Source organism: Rattus norvegicus, chromosome 2 (assembly GCF_036323735.1).
Source record: "Rattus norvegicus strain BN/NHsdMcwi chromosome 2, GRCr8, whole genome shotgun sequence".
Lineage (NCBI taxonomy): Eukaryota > Metazoa > Chordata > Mammalia > Rodentia > Muridae > Rattus > Rattus norvegicus.
In genome coordinates, this window is record NC_086020.1 from 214,117,411 (window position 1) to 214,132,581 (window position 15,171).

The 15,171-nt window shown below is 44.5% G+C and overlaps 1 protein-coding gene across 2 annotated transcripts in view; it reads left to right on the forward strand.

Moving 5' to 3' along the window:
• Sec24d (SEC24 homolog D, COPII coat complex component) overlaps positions 1–15,171 on the forward strand; it is a 108,018-nt gene that overhangs the window by 14,273 nt on the left and 78,574 nt on the right. Inside the window, exons 4-6 of one of the 2 annotated variants that reach the window (XM_006233272.5) lie at positions 7,607–7,755; positions 11,511–11,786; positions 12,062–12,192. In XM_006233272.5, coding sequence (XP_006233334.1) covers positions 7,607–7,755; positions 11,511–11,786; positions 12,062–12,192 — 556 coding nt within the window. Of the gene's footprint in view, positions 1–7,606; positions 7,756–11,510; positions 11,787–12,058; positions 12,193–15,171 lie in introns of both variants that reach the window. The other variant, NM_001309453.1, reaches the window with a different exon arrangement.

Sequence of the window (15,171 nt, forward strand, 5' to 3'; positions counted from 1 at the left end):
AGCACGGTTTCTCAGTGCTTTCCCACAATTGTAGGCTCTGACAGCCTTTCTGCCTCCTCCACAGTTATCCCCGAGCTTTGAAGAGAGCGAGTATGGCATAGATGTGCCCTTCAGAGCTGCCTGCATTGTAGTCATTTTTTCCCCACACTTTGACCTGACATTGTTACTGTTTAACCTCTGCTCATTATAAAAAGAAGCTTCTCTGATGAGTCCTGAGAGCCATGCTGACCCATGGGCATAATTATAAATATTTTTAGAGGGCATTTTGATCCTATATCCATTCAGAATAGTGGTAGGCTCACCCCCGAGGCATGTGAGTTCCCTGACAATGAGTTCTTGGTCATATCTACAGTACTGAGCATTCATGTCCTCCTGAAGGGCAGGCCTTAAATCCAGTAGCACTTGGTTTCCCCCATAACACTCACACCACTATTGCAACCATGCGTGTATCTTACAGAGCTGGTCATTACTACAGTCCACTGGGTTGACAGCCGTGATCGCAGAATGAAACTGTCGCTGACTCTCTTCCTCTTAGTCTGCATAGCAACATCTAGCACCATGAAAGCTAGCCAATAGGGAGGAGACTTTCAGTGTAATGTCAGTTTGGTCTTTTCGTGTCCTGTGACTCAAGTATGCTATGTCTTTAGCAAAAGGATCTCACTGGGAGTTCTGCAGCATTATCACTGCCAGCCATAGCAATAGTCTGTGCTGTTTGGAAGGTGTTAGGAGACTTCCCTGACCAGTAACTTGTAGCTAAAAGGAGCCATCAGGCAAATGCAAAGTAAACTACCTTGAGACTTCATTTTACCCCAGCCAGACTGCCTAGGGTCAAGAAGAGAAATGACAAGTCTGGAGTGAATGTGGGGAAAGGAGAAACATTGTTCACTGTTGGGAGTGCAGACTGGGATAGCCACAAAGGGGAGCAATGTGCACTCCTAAAAAGCTAGAAATAAGTAGATCTACCCTGAGACCCAGCTATGCCACTCTTGGGCATATACCAAAGGTCTCTGTGTCCTACTCCAGAGCTACTCCCTGCTTATCCATGTTCCTTGCTGCTCGATTTATAATAGCCAGGAAATACACATGGTCACGGTCTCTACCAGCTGAGGCATGGGTAATGAGAAGCCAGAACTGCTGCAGAGTGGACTTTATTAGCTGTAAAGGAAAATGGAATTTTCAGGTAAATGGATGGAACTGGACATAATCATTCTGAGTGTGGTCGACTATGCCCAGAAAGGCAAATGCCGTATGTCCTCTCTGATATTTGGAAGCTGTAGATGTTTACATTGGAGTACTTTAGAAGCCAGGAAATTAGAAAGGGGCCCTTGTGTTTGTGTTGAGGGGAGAATAGTGGAGGAGGGACAGCCACACACAGACGGTATGGGGCAGGGAAGAGAAGAACAAACGGGAGGGGAAATGTTTAAGAGGGGAAGTAGATGGGCGGAAGGCCAGGGCACAGGAAAGCATCTGAAGAGAGATAGACAACACTACAGAGCTTTGGAAAAGCTATATAAATCCTACTGTCTCAGTCACTATCCGATCGCTGTGCAAAGACATCATGGCCAAGGCAACTCTTCCAAAAGAAGGTATTTAACTAGGGGATTGCCTGTGGTTTAATCCGTCTTCATCATGTCAGGGAGCACGGTGCCATAAAGCAGCCGCTGGAGCAGTGCTCCACAGATGGGGGTGGGGTTCAGGGAGCGGTGACAGACAGACAGACGGGAAGATGGACTGGGCCTGGCACAGGCTTTTGAAACTTCAAAACCCACCTTGAGTGACAAATTTTCTCCAACAAGGCCGATCTTCCTGATCCTTCTAATCCTAGCAGAGTTCCACTTCCGGTGACTGAGCATGAAATGAGCCTATGGGGCCATTCTTAATCCAACCAGCACACCTACTATTTTAAAGGTTTCCTCAAAACAATTGTGTGTGTGTGTAGATACATATATGCATATATATATGTATATACACACATATGTAGTATATTGTATATATATGCATATGTATGTATATATGTATATAAGTGTATATATGTCTGTGTACATATATGTATATGTGTGTATGTATATATGTGTGTATATATATATATATATATATGCCAATTGCTGGTACAACTTCGCTTTCCTTTTTCTTTTACGGTCACTGTGTAACAGCTGTAAGTGATGATCTTCCTGCCTCGCCCTCCCACCTGAGGGAGTTCACTCGTGTGTCCCTGAGGCTGACTCTGTTACCCTTCTTTGTGGTTGCCAATATCTCATTCCTACATAGAGGCTCAGCCACAGAGATTTGCCAATTCACACTCAGAGTTGCTGTGTTGACTTAGTGTGTAAATGCGCACATGGTTTTTAGAACAGTGATATTTCGGGGCCGGGGAGTCGTCTCAGTTTGTTAGAAGCACCTGTTGCTCTTCCAGGGCACCTAGGTTTGGTCCCCAGTACAACCATATGTAAGTCCAGGCATCTAACACTGTCTTCTATCTTCACTGGCACATGGTACAGAGAAAACATGTATATGCATACAAATAAAAATGAATAGGGCTGGAGAGATGGCACAGGGGTTAGGAGCATGTACTGCTCTTCCTCAGGACTTGAGTTCAATTCCCAGCACCCATATCAGGTGACTTAAAACTGCCCATAACCCCAGCCCCAGGGGATCTCACACCTCTGACCTCTGCGGACACTTGCATTCATGTGCACATCCCCCCTCCGCATACACAGAATTAAAATAATAAAAATAATAAATCTTAAAAAATAAAAATATATTAAAGAACTGTTATTCTAAAAGAAATGTCAGATAAAATCTGGAAGTCATACATAGTCATTTGTTCTTTTGATCGTGGCTGAGGCAGGATAACTGTTTTAAACTTCACGAGTATTTCTAAAGCTTTCTACCTAAGGCGTCGCTAGGCGAGATTAATCTGTTAAAATTTATACTCTTAAAAGTCAGTAGTTTCATCATAAGGAAAAAATGACGGCTAGTCAACTGTAAGCCATCTATTTTGACCAAGAAATAGTGAGTTAGGGAAGGAGGATACCCAGCTTCCCAAACTCTATTTAGAAGACTCTGCTAAGACACTGGTTGCAGTGTAAACAGAGGTAGGCATGGAAGTAAGGCCAGCCGTGTCTGCTTGTTTGCTTGTTTGCTTGTTTGCTTGTTTGCTTGTTTGCTTGTTTGCTTGTTTGCTTGTTTGCTTGTTTGCCTGTGGTGCTGAGACTTGGCCCCCTGACCTTGCACATGCTAGGGAAGTGCTCTTTCCCAGAGCTAAATTGCCATCCTTTTTTTAAAAAAATTGGATGTTTTCTTTATTTATATTTCAAATGTTATCCCCTTTCCTGGTTTCCCCTCCGGAAACCCCCATTCCATCCCCCCTCCCCCTGCTTCTGTATGGATGCTCCCCCTCCCACCCACCTACTCCCTCCTGCCTCCCTCCCCTATACTGGGGAAATGAGCCTTCACAGGACCAAGCCCCCTCTCCCGCACTGATGCTCAACAAGGTCATCCTCTGGTACATTTGCAGCTGGAGCCATGGCTCCCTCCATGTATACTCTTTGGTTGGTGGTTTAGTCTCTGGGAGCTCTGGGGAGTCTGGTTGGTTGATATTGTTGTTCTTCCTATGGGGCTGCAAACCCTTCAGCTCCTTCAGCCCCTTCTCTTAGTGCCTTCCCTCCCTTTCTTTAGTGTGTATGGGTAGTTATGGTCCTGTGGTGCTAGGACCCAAACCTGGGTCCTCTGCAAGAGCAACAAGTTCCTTTAACCACTGAGCCACCTCTGCAGCCCTTTTTTAGTGTTTTTCACTATAGAAACCATAGGGTTTGATTTTCCTCCTCTCTAAAGGCTTAATATTTAAAATTCAGATTTTGTTTCAATCAGGTCTTGAATAATTTGCTACTCTAGTTCATTTTGTGCTGCTGCTACAGAAATCCGATAGTAGGCATTACAAAAGGCAGGCATTTATTTCTTACCAGTCTGGAGACTGCAAAGGCCAAGGTGGAGGCTCCAGCATGAAGGCTGCTTGCTGGATCTAACATGGTACCTTGGATACTGGAGGAAGGACCAAGTGCCTGCCCGACCTGCTTTGGAAAGGAGACCACGTCCCATTTATGAGATGGGTTCCTCTGTAGCCTCCCCATACTATTACCTTTCAATATTAGAATTATGAACGGGACATAGTTAAACCATACTTACACCATATCTCCAAGAATTGACAAACTTTAATGCAGGGCGTCCTTCTTGGCCCGTTTGTTCCCAACTTAAAAATGGGCAGCACTTGAGCAGAGAAGTAGATCAATGCTACCGAGGTTTAAGATGAGATTAGACACATTTTTGGTAGTTATATGACTTCTTAAAGTGGGTAATTGGTGATAGCTCTGTTCTTTCCTGATATTAAATGAAACTGTGAATTAAAATCTGTATCTGAGTATTTCTTAGTCCCCTCCAAATATAACTCTGGTTTGTCATTTTTAACCACAGTGTGTTACAGTAGGAAAAGATTTATCTTTCCCACCTGCTTTCACAGTTGGAAAATGCAGAGGGGTTGGGAGGGAGAGGCAGGCATCGGTGGCTTCCTAGGCCAGGCTGGGTTTGCTACCTCTGATAGCCACTCTGTGTGCAGTGGGAAAGTAACAAATAAGATGGTTTTTGTTAAGTGTCCTGATTTTTCTTTCCCTTTCGTATGTAATAGCTTGGCTATGTATTTATTTCTATTCTAATTAATTTTAGAATTGATATTACATTAAAAAAAAACCAATACGTTTCAGACTAAGAATGTTTAAGCTTCTCAGAAAGAGACAATTTGTTTATAAATTTTGTAACCTACCTCCTGGTGCATAAGAAATGGACAGTAAGTAGGTATTTATGGGTTAAAGTAGTACCTGGTGGTTGTACAGTCTCTCATTCTGCATTTTAAACCTTTAATCATTTTTTAATTTAACAACACTTATTTATGTGTGCATCTATGTGCACATGGCTGACAACAGAAGCCAGAGGGCATCGGATCTCCTGTAGCTGGGGTTTCTGACACTTGTGAACCACCTGATACAGGGGCTGAGAATCAGACTATGGTCCTCTGAAAAAGCAGTGTGTGTTCTTAACAGCAGTCTCTCCAGCCCCAAATCTTTACCCTTTGTTAAAAATTAAACAAAACAAAATGAAACATCCCTCCCCCAACCAGAGACTATTTATGTCACCATTTCCGTTTGAAAGCTACTATGTCCTAACTGAAATGGCTACAAAGAAAAAAAAGTGAGCCATAGAATTTTATATTTAAAGAATATTATCTTTTGTAAATCACTTCTGCAAATTATTTTTGGTTCTCAAACAATTAAATACCCTTTCCCCAATTTAGCTGCTGCTTTCCCAGGGCTATATATCATGTCCAAACTCAGTAATGCACTTCAGTTATCTATAGAGTTACTCCTGTGCCAATTCCCCATGAGCTTTAGGGAATGAAGTGTCGTTTCTTGACAAAGCAAAGACAAAATGTTTCTTTTTTTTTGTAGCAGTGAATTTACCAGTCAGGTCTTTGTGCAGTTCTTGAAATCATTTGTCAGCCCAAGACAAGGGTCACATTTCAAGCTGCATGTTTTGCCAGTATCCTGGAGTAAATAGAGACACAAAGAAAACTTACTCTCAAAAGCTAACTTTTGGGCCAAGAGGGCTCAGTGCAAAGGCAGATTCCAGCAAACCTTACAACCTAGACTTGATTCTAAAGACCCACGTGGTGGGAGGAAAGACTCCTGCAAGTTGTCCTTTAATCTCTAACCCTGCACTGTGACGTGTACACACACACATACACACACAGTAATACACATTTTAATTACCTTTGCAATCCTTTATCTTTATTCTTTTTCTTTTCCCAAAATATATTAAAATTGAAGAGTACTTAATCTAATTATGTTGGTTCATCTAAAATTTTTGGCAGAGAGGCATTTTTCTTAGAAATATTTTGGGATTAAAACATTATCAACTCCAGCAGCAAACCACTGAACTGAGAATGGGACCCCCATTGAAGGAATCAGAGAAAGGACTGGAAGAGCTTGAAGGGGCTCGAGACTCCATAAGAACAACAATGCCAAGCAACCAGAGCTTCCAGGGACTAAGCCACTACCTAAAGACTATACATGGACTGACCCTGGGCTCCAACCTCATAGGTAGCAACGAATAGCCTAGTAAGGGCACCAGTGGAAGGGGAAGCCCTTGGTCCTGACAAGACTATCCCCCCAGTGAACGTGATTGTTGTGGGGAGGGCGGTAATGGGGGGAGGATGGGAAGGGGAACACTCATAAAGGGGAGGGGGAGGGGCTAGGGGGATGTTGGCCTGGAAACCGGTAGAGGGAATAAAAATTGAAATGTAAATAAGAAATACTCAAGTTAATAAAGATGGAGAAAAAAACATTATCAACTCTGCCTTAACAAATTATCTGCTGTAGACGTATTTGTCTTGTGAGGCACTGGGATAAGCCGTCTGCCCTTCCCTTACTTAGGACAAAGTATGTGGTGGCGTTCTGGGGTAATCAGCCACATTCACCAGAAGTGATGGCCTGAGGGCTTTTTGGGTTGTTCGTTTTAAATAATTATTCAGTTTGGAAAATAACACGATTAGGGAGTGCACTGTTGCAGGAAGTGTGCCTCTGAGACCCAAAAGAGGCTGCCCCCAGTGTTAAAATGAGCTGTGGACTTATCCTCAGCCAACACCTCTCTCAAAGGCCTCTAGCCTCTCCATGAGGGATGGCAGTGAAGACACAGTTGGAGGGAAATGGGCTCTAGTTGCAAATAAAGACCTTGAAGTCAGACCATGAGGTCTGGGAAACCTCAAGTTTTACTCAAAAGTCAAAGTTAGTAAGAAAAGGTTCATAATGACTCCAAGGTATTCATTAGCTTCCTGTGTTGTATCACCAGGATGGGACCACTGCTCAGTTTAGGTCAAAACACTGACAAGGACACACAGCAGACATAGTGTTAAGCTAAATCCGAGGTAAAGCAGGACGAGATTTTTAGAAAGCAGACAACCTACTCCAAACCTCCTGCAATGTTGTAGAGCAATGGCAGACACCATTTTGTACGGGGTGCCCTGCTGAATTCAAGATGTAAGACAAGCTACCCTTTGTTTAAGAACTGGGTCTGAATGATCGCAAAGATGCGACCGTAAACCAAGGGTTCCTGGTTATTGTCAGTGTTGTTTTTGTTTTCTTCTGTTGATCAAGTTCAGTGTATGTGGAGGGGCCTCGGGCTCATCCCTCCAAACTGACTTCCAAAGGTGGTTTGTGTTCATGTTAGAAGCTCTTCTCTATCTTGCCATAGGAAACATGGGAGTAGAGATGTAGGCTGCTGCCATGTGGGTTATTTTCAACTCATACCAAGATTAAATATAGGATGCACAGTAATCAGACATCTTTCTTACCATGTATAGAGGTCTTGTTTGTTTTAGAATATGCTCACTATTGTGTATGCTTAAGAAACAATGTGGTAGGGTTGGGGATTTAGCTCAGTGGTAGAGCGCTTGCCTAGCAAGCGCAAGGCCCTGGGATCGGTCCCCAGCTCCAAAAAAAAGAAAAGAAAAAAACAAAAAAAACCCAATGTGGTACTATCAATATTGTTTGTCTCTTAGATTTCCGGGACACCCACCCGTCAATAATGCAGCACCCCCTTATGCATCAGGCCAGCCCCTGCCACAGTCATCTTACCCAGGTCCTGGGTCCACCTCCTCTGTCACCCAGCTGGGCAGTCAGTTCGGCTCCATGCAGATCAACAACTATGGTAAGTGTGAATTGTCACTGTTCGTTCATGGTGCCCGTTCAGTGTTCTTTGTGCTGCTGGGGGTGAACCCAGAACCCCAGACACACTAGGCTACCACTGGCCACTGAGGTTCATTCCCACCTCATCATTTCTTCTTTTTTAAGGCAGACGTAACTCTGGCACGACATGTTAAAATGCTACCTTGTGCATAAACTATTGATACCGTGTATGGCTCTGGTTAGGTTTCTCCTGAGCATGTCGCCACTATTCTGATATAAACGAAGAACCCTCAAAGCACTCTGCATTCATTGCTGGAACAATAGAAAACCAAACATGCTAATGTTACAAGTAAGCATTAAACAGAGTAATTATCTGAGGAATGGTGAGGTAGTTTCAAAATTGTATTGTTTAATACAAGACCTCAAGATTAAAAACAAAATGCTTATTTTTTTCCTCAGAGAGTTTTACTTCTGTGTTTAGGTCCTTGGAAGAATCAAATCTCAGATGTCATAAACCAGAAAAGAGGAGAGAGCACAAACGCTCACTCTAGTAGCAGGGATGGCTACATGGCACACTTTAAGACAATGGTTCTCAAACGAAACTCAAGACGGATGATCAAAATGTGAATGCTTCACTCCTTCTTTAAATGAGGAAAAAGAATACCCTTGGCAGGGAAGGGAGAGGCAAAGATTAAAACAGAGACTGAAGGAACACCCATTCAGAGCCTGCCCCACATGTGGCCCATACATATACAGCCACCCAATTAGACAAGATGGATGAAGCAAAGAAGTGCAGACCGACAGGAGCCGGATGTAGATCGCTCCTGAGAGACACAGCCAGAATACAGCAAATACAGAGGCGAATGCCAGCAGCAAACCACTGAACTGAGAATAGGTCCCCTATTGAAGGAATCAGAGAAAGAACTGGAAGAGCTTGAAGGGGCTCGAGACCCCAAAAGTACAACAATGCCAAGCAACCAGAGCTTCCAGGGACTAAGCCACTACCTAAAGACTATACATGGACTGACCCTGGACTCTGACCCCATAGGTAGCAATGAATATCCTAGTAAGAGCACCAGTGGAAGGGGAAGCCCTGGGTCCTGCTAAGACTGAACCCCCAGTGAACTAGTCTATGGGGGGAGGGCGGCAATGGGGGGAGGGTTGGGAGGGGAACACCCATAAGGAAGGGGAGGGGGGAGGGGGATGTTTGCCCGGAAACCGGGAAAGGGAATAACACTCGAAATGTATATAAGAAATACTCAAGTTAATAAAAAAAAAAAAAAAAAAAAAAAAAAAAAAAGACAATGGTTCTCAACCTGTGGGTCAAAACCCCATTGTGGGTTGAAGAACCCTTTCACAGGGATGGCCTAAGACCATCTCCATATCAGATGTTTATGTTACAATTCATAACAGTAGCAAAATTGCAGTTACAAAGTAGCGACGAAATAATTTTCTTTGGGAGTCTCTACAATATAATCCCACAGCATGAGGAGCTGTTACTGAAAGGTTGCAGCATTAAGAGGGTTGAAAACCACTGCTTTAGCTTTAAGGGATTCTCTGTCTGTCTGTCTGTCTGTCTGTCTCTGTCTGTCTCTCTGTCTCTCTCTGTCTCTGTCTCTGTCTCTGTCTCTCTCTCTCTCTCTCTCTCTCTCTCTCTCTCCATCCCTTAGTTACTTTTCTATTGGCGTGATAAAACATTATGCCAGAAGCAACAATGGGAGGAAAGGGTTTATTTCAGCTTATACTTCCAAGCAACTGTATCCCCGAGGGAAGTCGGGCCAGGAATTCAAGGCAAGAACCTGGAGACAGGAACCTGGAGGCAGGAACTGAAGCAGAGAACCATGTTACTAGCCTCTCTGAAATGCTTGGTTCTCCTGCTGCAGCTGGACTGTATTTTCACAAGTAGCCTCTCCTGGGCTCTCTTCAGGGACTCTGCCCTGTCACGTGGCGCTGACCCTCAGCTTTTCCCCAGGACTCCTTCATTCCCGGAGCTTCAACTTCAATAGAGGTTGCACCTTGATCAATATCCTCTCCTGGTCAATCATTGTGCCAAACCTCAGTTGCTCTCCATGACTCTGTCCTGCCTTCAAAACCACTACCCCCTGGATACCAAGTTTGGCTGCCAGTGCAGGGTAGTCTTGGTTTCCTCTTGATCACAGTCTGTGTGCTGACTCCAAGGAAACACTCCCCCAGTGCCTCAGTGATCACAGCAGATTCTCTGGCCCCAGATGACCAGCATCCTTTTTTTTTTCCAGCAAAGCAAACTTGTTCTCCTTTAGTCCAGTGGTTCTGGTCTGTTGTTCATTACAAACGGTTCTTCAGCTCCAGCTTATACCAAGGATTCCTAACACGACAATATCATACAAATGGCCCTAGTAGAGTCTGTTTTTCTCTGAAACCTTGAAAGTCAGGCCTCACAGAATTATCTTCTAAGTTCCAACGGAACAGCCCACTGATCTGCAAGAACTCAAAGGCCTTCCCAACCCAAAGTTCAAATGCTATGACCATCCAAAAAGACACATGGTCAGGTCTGTAACAGCCATACCCCACAACCTGCCTCCAATTTATGCCTTAGTTGGGGCTTTGTTGCTGTAATAAAACACCATGACCAAAATCAACTTGGGGAGGAAAGGGTTTATTTTGTCTTACAGCTTGTAGCCCATCCTCCAGGGCAGTCAGGAAGAACTTGAGGTGGGAACCTGGACATGGAGACTGATGCGGAGGCCATGGAGGAGTGGTGTCTTACTGCCTTGCTCCTCACGGTTTGCTTGGCCTAATTTCTTACAGAACTCAGGACCACCCACCTAGGAGTGGCACCATCCACAGTGAGCGGGGCCTTTCTATGTCCATCATCAAGGAAATGTCCCGAAGGCCAGTCTGATGGGGGAAATTCTCCCAACTGAGGCTCCATCTTCTAAAAGGACTCTAGCTGCATCAAGTTGACATTAAACTAGCCAGCATATTCCCTTGCTACTCAAACCTAGTTTGTTAGTAGTGATAACTATCTCCCAGAATATTTCTGTTCTTTTCACGAGTTTCCAGATGGATGACTTAGGAAGCAACTACATTGCACAAAAGACTAGGCCAGGAAACTAGTCGGGCTTCCAGTGTGAACGGCGAGCCTGCCAGCGGCCCAAACCTTCCCCCTTGTAAATCTGTCTGCTCTGAAATTGATTGGTCAAGTCAAACTCAGATGCTCTATACAGAACTTCTCTTTTATAATCTAGATTTTATAGGAAATATAGATGTTTTAAATTAGTGGATGGATCATGTAAAGTTAATGCACTTGGGTTAATATTTGCGCTCTTAAGAAGTCTCTCGTGGGGTTGGAGAGACAGCTCAGGGGTTAAGAGCACTTTCTGCTCTCATAGTGAACCCAAGTTCTGTTCCCAGAACCCACATGACTTCACAACTGCCTATAACTTTAGCTCCTTCTTCATTTACTGTGTGTGCCTACACACACACACACTCACACACACACACGTACACGCACAAATGCTAAATGTTTTTAAAATAGAAATTCCTTGCTAAAACTAGAAGTGTTGCTTGTATGCTCTTCTGAAACTTTATATTTGACAAAAATTGGCTCCAAGTAATATTTATATCACTTTCTGTGGGATAATTTTAATTTGTGCTCACCATATATACATGAAAACATAATTCATAAACATGCCCTCTTGGTTCGAGTATGGAAAATCATTGTCTCTGCCACATGCTTTGAAGGCATCAGAGCTCTGAGAAGTGTGGCTCTGAGCCATGGCCTCCTCTCTTCCACAGGTGTGGGCGTGACTCCCCAGGGCCAGGGTCCGCCTGGCCCCCAGTCAGCAGGCGCCTTTCAGGGGCCTCCACAGCCTACACAGCCATCTATTCTGCAGCCAGGACCTCAGGTTCCACCACCACCACCCACCGCCATGAACGGCCCTGGTGCCTCTCCAATGTCTGCACCAGCTCACAGGCAAGATGGACTTCCTGCGCCTACTCCTCTGAATGCCCAGTATCAACCTCCACCTCCACCAGGCCAGACCCTGGGTGCTGGTTACCATCCACAGCAAGGTAAGGTGGACAGGGTGAGGCCAAGGAGGGGCGTCACTGGGGGGTGTCCTTAGAGGAAATCAGATCTGTTTCTGTGTCAGTGTGCGGGGACAGTAGTCTCTGGAAGGCATCAGAAGACCGAGTTAAACAGGGAGTGTAGAGGCTCCCTTTGAGCTTCCTGCTTTATTTAACAAGATGAACTTGGTGGCATGCTTGAGTCAGCGGTGTGATGTCATCCGTGAGTCTTACGCCTGGGTCTGGAGACTGTCATTTCTTCATTATCTTTTCTTAAGCAGCCAACTATGGACCACAGATGGGAGGTGCACAGCTGTCCTACCCAGGAGGTTTTCCTGGAGGTCCGGCACAGATGGCTGGGCCAGCACCTCAGCTCCAGAGGAAGCTTGATCCAGACTCCATCCCCAGCCCCGTAAGTGTCCTCTGTCTCCCACACAGGAGCTCTTCCACTTGTTAGCATTGAGTCCTCCGGGGGCTGTGGAAGGTCTGGGACACTGGCCATAGGAGGGGCCTCTGTTCTCACCTGTACTGTATCTGGTGGAGGCATACTCAGGTTCAGAGCCTTCTGAGGGCTAAGAGGGAGGGCTTGGCCTTCTGATCGGGGAAACTGTAAGCCACATTGAAAGGGGGACAGATACAGAGATGGAAGAAGAATTTTGGCTGCTTTTATAATTCTATAAACTTGAAGATTTGTGGCAAAGTATCGAATGTTTGTAACAAACTTTATGATTCATTGAAAATTCAACTTTAGCAGCTCTTCCTACCTTTTGCTGTTATGTTTATGGCTTCATTTCTTGTGGCCTGATTAGGGAAGATCCCCACAGATGCTTTGTTCCCAGTCAGGTGCTGTTCTGGAAGGTTCTGGAAACTTCATGAGGTATGAACTACCTGGAGGAAGTCAGGCTTTGGGGGTATCTTGTCCCGAGCCTGTAGTGGTTTGAAGGTCAATATCCCCTAGAGGATTATCTGTTTGGATACTTGGTCCCCAGCTGACGGAACTGTGTGGGGAGGCTTAGAAGGTGTGGCCTTCATTGAAGGAAGTTATCACTGGGAGTTGGCTTAGCCAGCCAAAGTCCTTTTCCAGCTGCTGGTTACTCTCTCTGCTTTGTGCTTGTGTTCAAGATGTGAACTTTCAGCTTTCAGCTTCCTGCGCCTACCACAATGCCTACCACATTCTGCCACAATATCCCTGCTGTTATGGACTCTAAACCATCTGGAACCATAAACCTAAATAAACTCTTAGTCCTGTAAATCACTGTGTCCAGGATCTTTCAGCACAGCAACAGAAGAAGATTAATACATGGCCCCTTTCTGTTGTGCATGGGGCCAAGCAGCCATGGACTGAGTCCTCTGAAACAGCCCAAATAAACCTTTCTTCCATTAAGGTGCTTATGCCAGAGACAAAACATCTTTGACTAAAGCACAATCATTTGATTATTTGTGTTAAAAATGTGTTTATCTTGAGCTTATTTTGAATGCCCATGTGGTTTCAGATGACCTCCCCCAACTCTTGTTCTCCCCAGGCCTATTCCTGTTACAGTTTCAGGCACTTTTAATATCCTTGAAGATGAAATTTCCAGTTCCCTAGCCTCCCAGGTTTCTACCTTCTCCTAACCTTTCCCAGACCTCACCCCAGGTCCTGTGACCACCAAGTACCCCAGAGAGCATTGCATTCCATCTACTGCTTCCTGACCTTGTAGCTTATTCCCTTTGAAACCCAAAGCAACTGCTCTCTCCAGCGGATCTGACACACCTAACAATTTTCTTTGGCTTACATGTCTTTATCTCTTAACCATGTGTTTGTGTTGACAGGTGAATTTGCGTTTGTGCCTTTGTATTTGTGTGTTGTACGTGAGTGTGCCTGGGTGTGTTTGTGAATGTGTAAGTCTCTATGTGTGCATGTGCATGTGTATGTGTTGTATACAGGTGTTTGTGTGTGCCTGAGTGTGTCTATATGTGTTTGTATGCACATGTGTGCTTTTTGTGTGGGTTTATGTGTGTAGAAGACTGTATGTATGTATGTGATGTGTGTATATATATATGTATGTGTGCTTGTATATATATTCATATGCGTCTGTATGTGGTATGTCTGTACATGTATGCATATGTTTATGTGTAGGTATGTGTATATGTTTTTATATGTTTGTGTATATGTGTATAAATGTATATGTATGGTATGTGCATATATATGTGTGTATGTGTGTGGTATGATTGCTTGTAGGTGTTTGTATGTGTGTATATGTATATATATGTATGTATATATATGTGTATATCTATCTATCTATATATATATATAGATATATATGGGGGGTCTTGTAATTGCCTGACACCTCTCTCCACTTAGTGTTAGGGTGCCACAAGACTTAATCTTTGGAATGCCTTTTCTTTGTGGACATTTAGTCTCTACTCTTCTTGGACATTTAGTCAATATCATTCAGCCCCAAGAACTGGCCACTGACATCAACAGAGCATTTCTGGAATTCTTGTTCTTGGGCTACATTCAGATTGTGGATGGTGGGTACACTGAAAAGAGAGGGGCACACTACTTGAGGTACTCTCATTCTTGGGGCTTCCAGCAAAAATGTGCATCCTCATTAAGAACTTTTCCCTGAAACCCAGCCCTAGCCTACCTGCCAGCTCCTTACCTGTAAAGCCTCAGACTAATCACAGACTCTCTCACACCTTCCTCTAATCCTATGATTAATTCCAGCTCTGTTCATCAGCTCTCCCTGGTGCAAGCCCAGCTGTATGAGACTTCTGAGAGCCTCCTAACTAACCCATAGTCCCTGTGCCCAGGCTGTCCATCCAATTTAAGTCAGAGCAGATCCCAGCTCCGAACAAAGCTTGCCAGCACTCTTCTTTTATAGCTCGCAGTCAGTTCTTATGGTGCCTCACACGATGCTCCATTGTTGGCCACTTCTGACTCCCCGCTCCCCTCACAACATGTGCATATAAATACCAGATGCCTCTGATGTGGTCTCTCCTTTCCTAGGCATATGCAAGACCTGACTCATATGGTCCTTTTTTCTCCATGTCTTTATTACCCTCTCAGTATCTCTGGAGTGATCCTGGGGCTGGAGTATCATGTCTCTTCATGTCCACAATATCTAACTGCCTGGCAGAAGGCACATTCATTTGTACAGTTACTTGTCTGCCGCCGTTCTTTTAGACTTGAACATCTGCTCCATAGGGCAAGATCTAGTTCATCCACTGCTGTCTCCAGCACCAAAACAGAACCTGCTGCTCATGCTCGGTGGAGGGGGTGGGAGGGAGGGCAGACATTAACGAGAAGAAGGAGAAGCAGGTGCTGTGGTTCGTCACGAACATTGCAAGTGTTTATGTGCAAACCGGCCCCATGTTGTTTATCTTGGAGAAATCACAGGATGCCAGA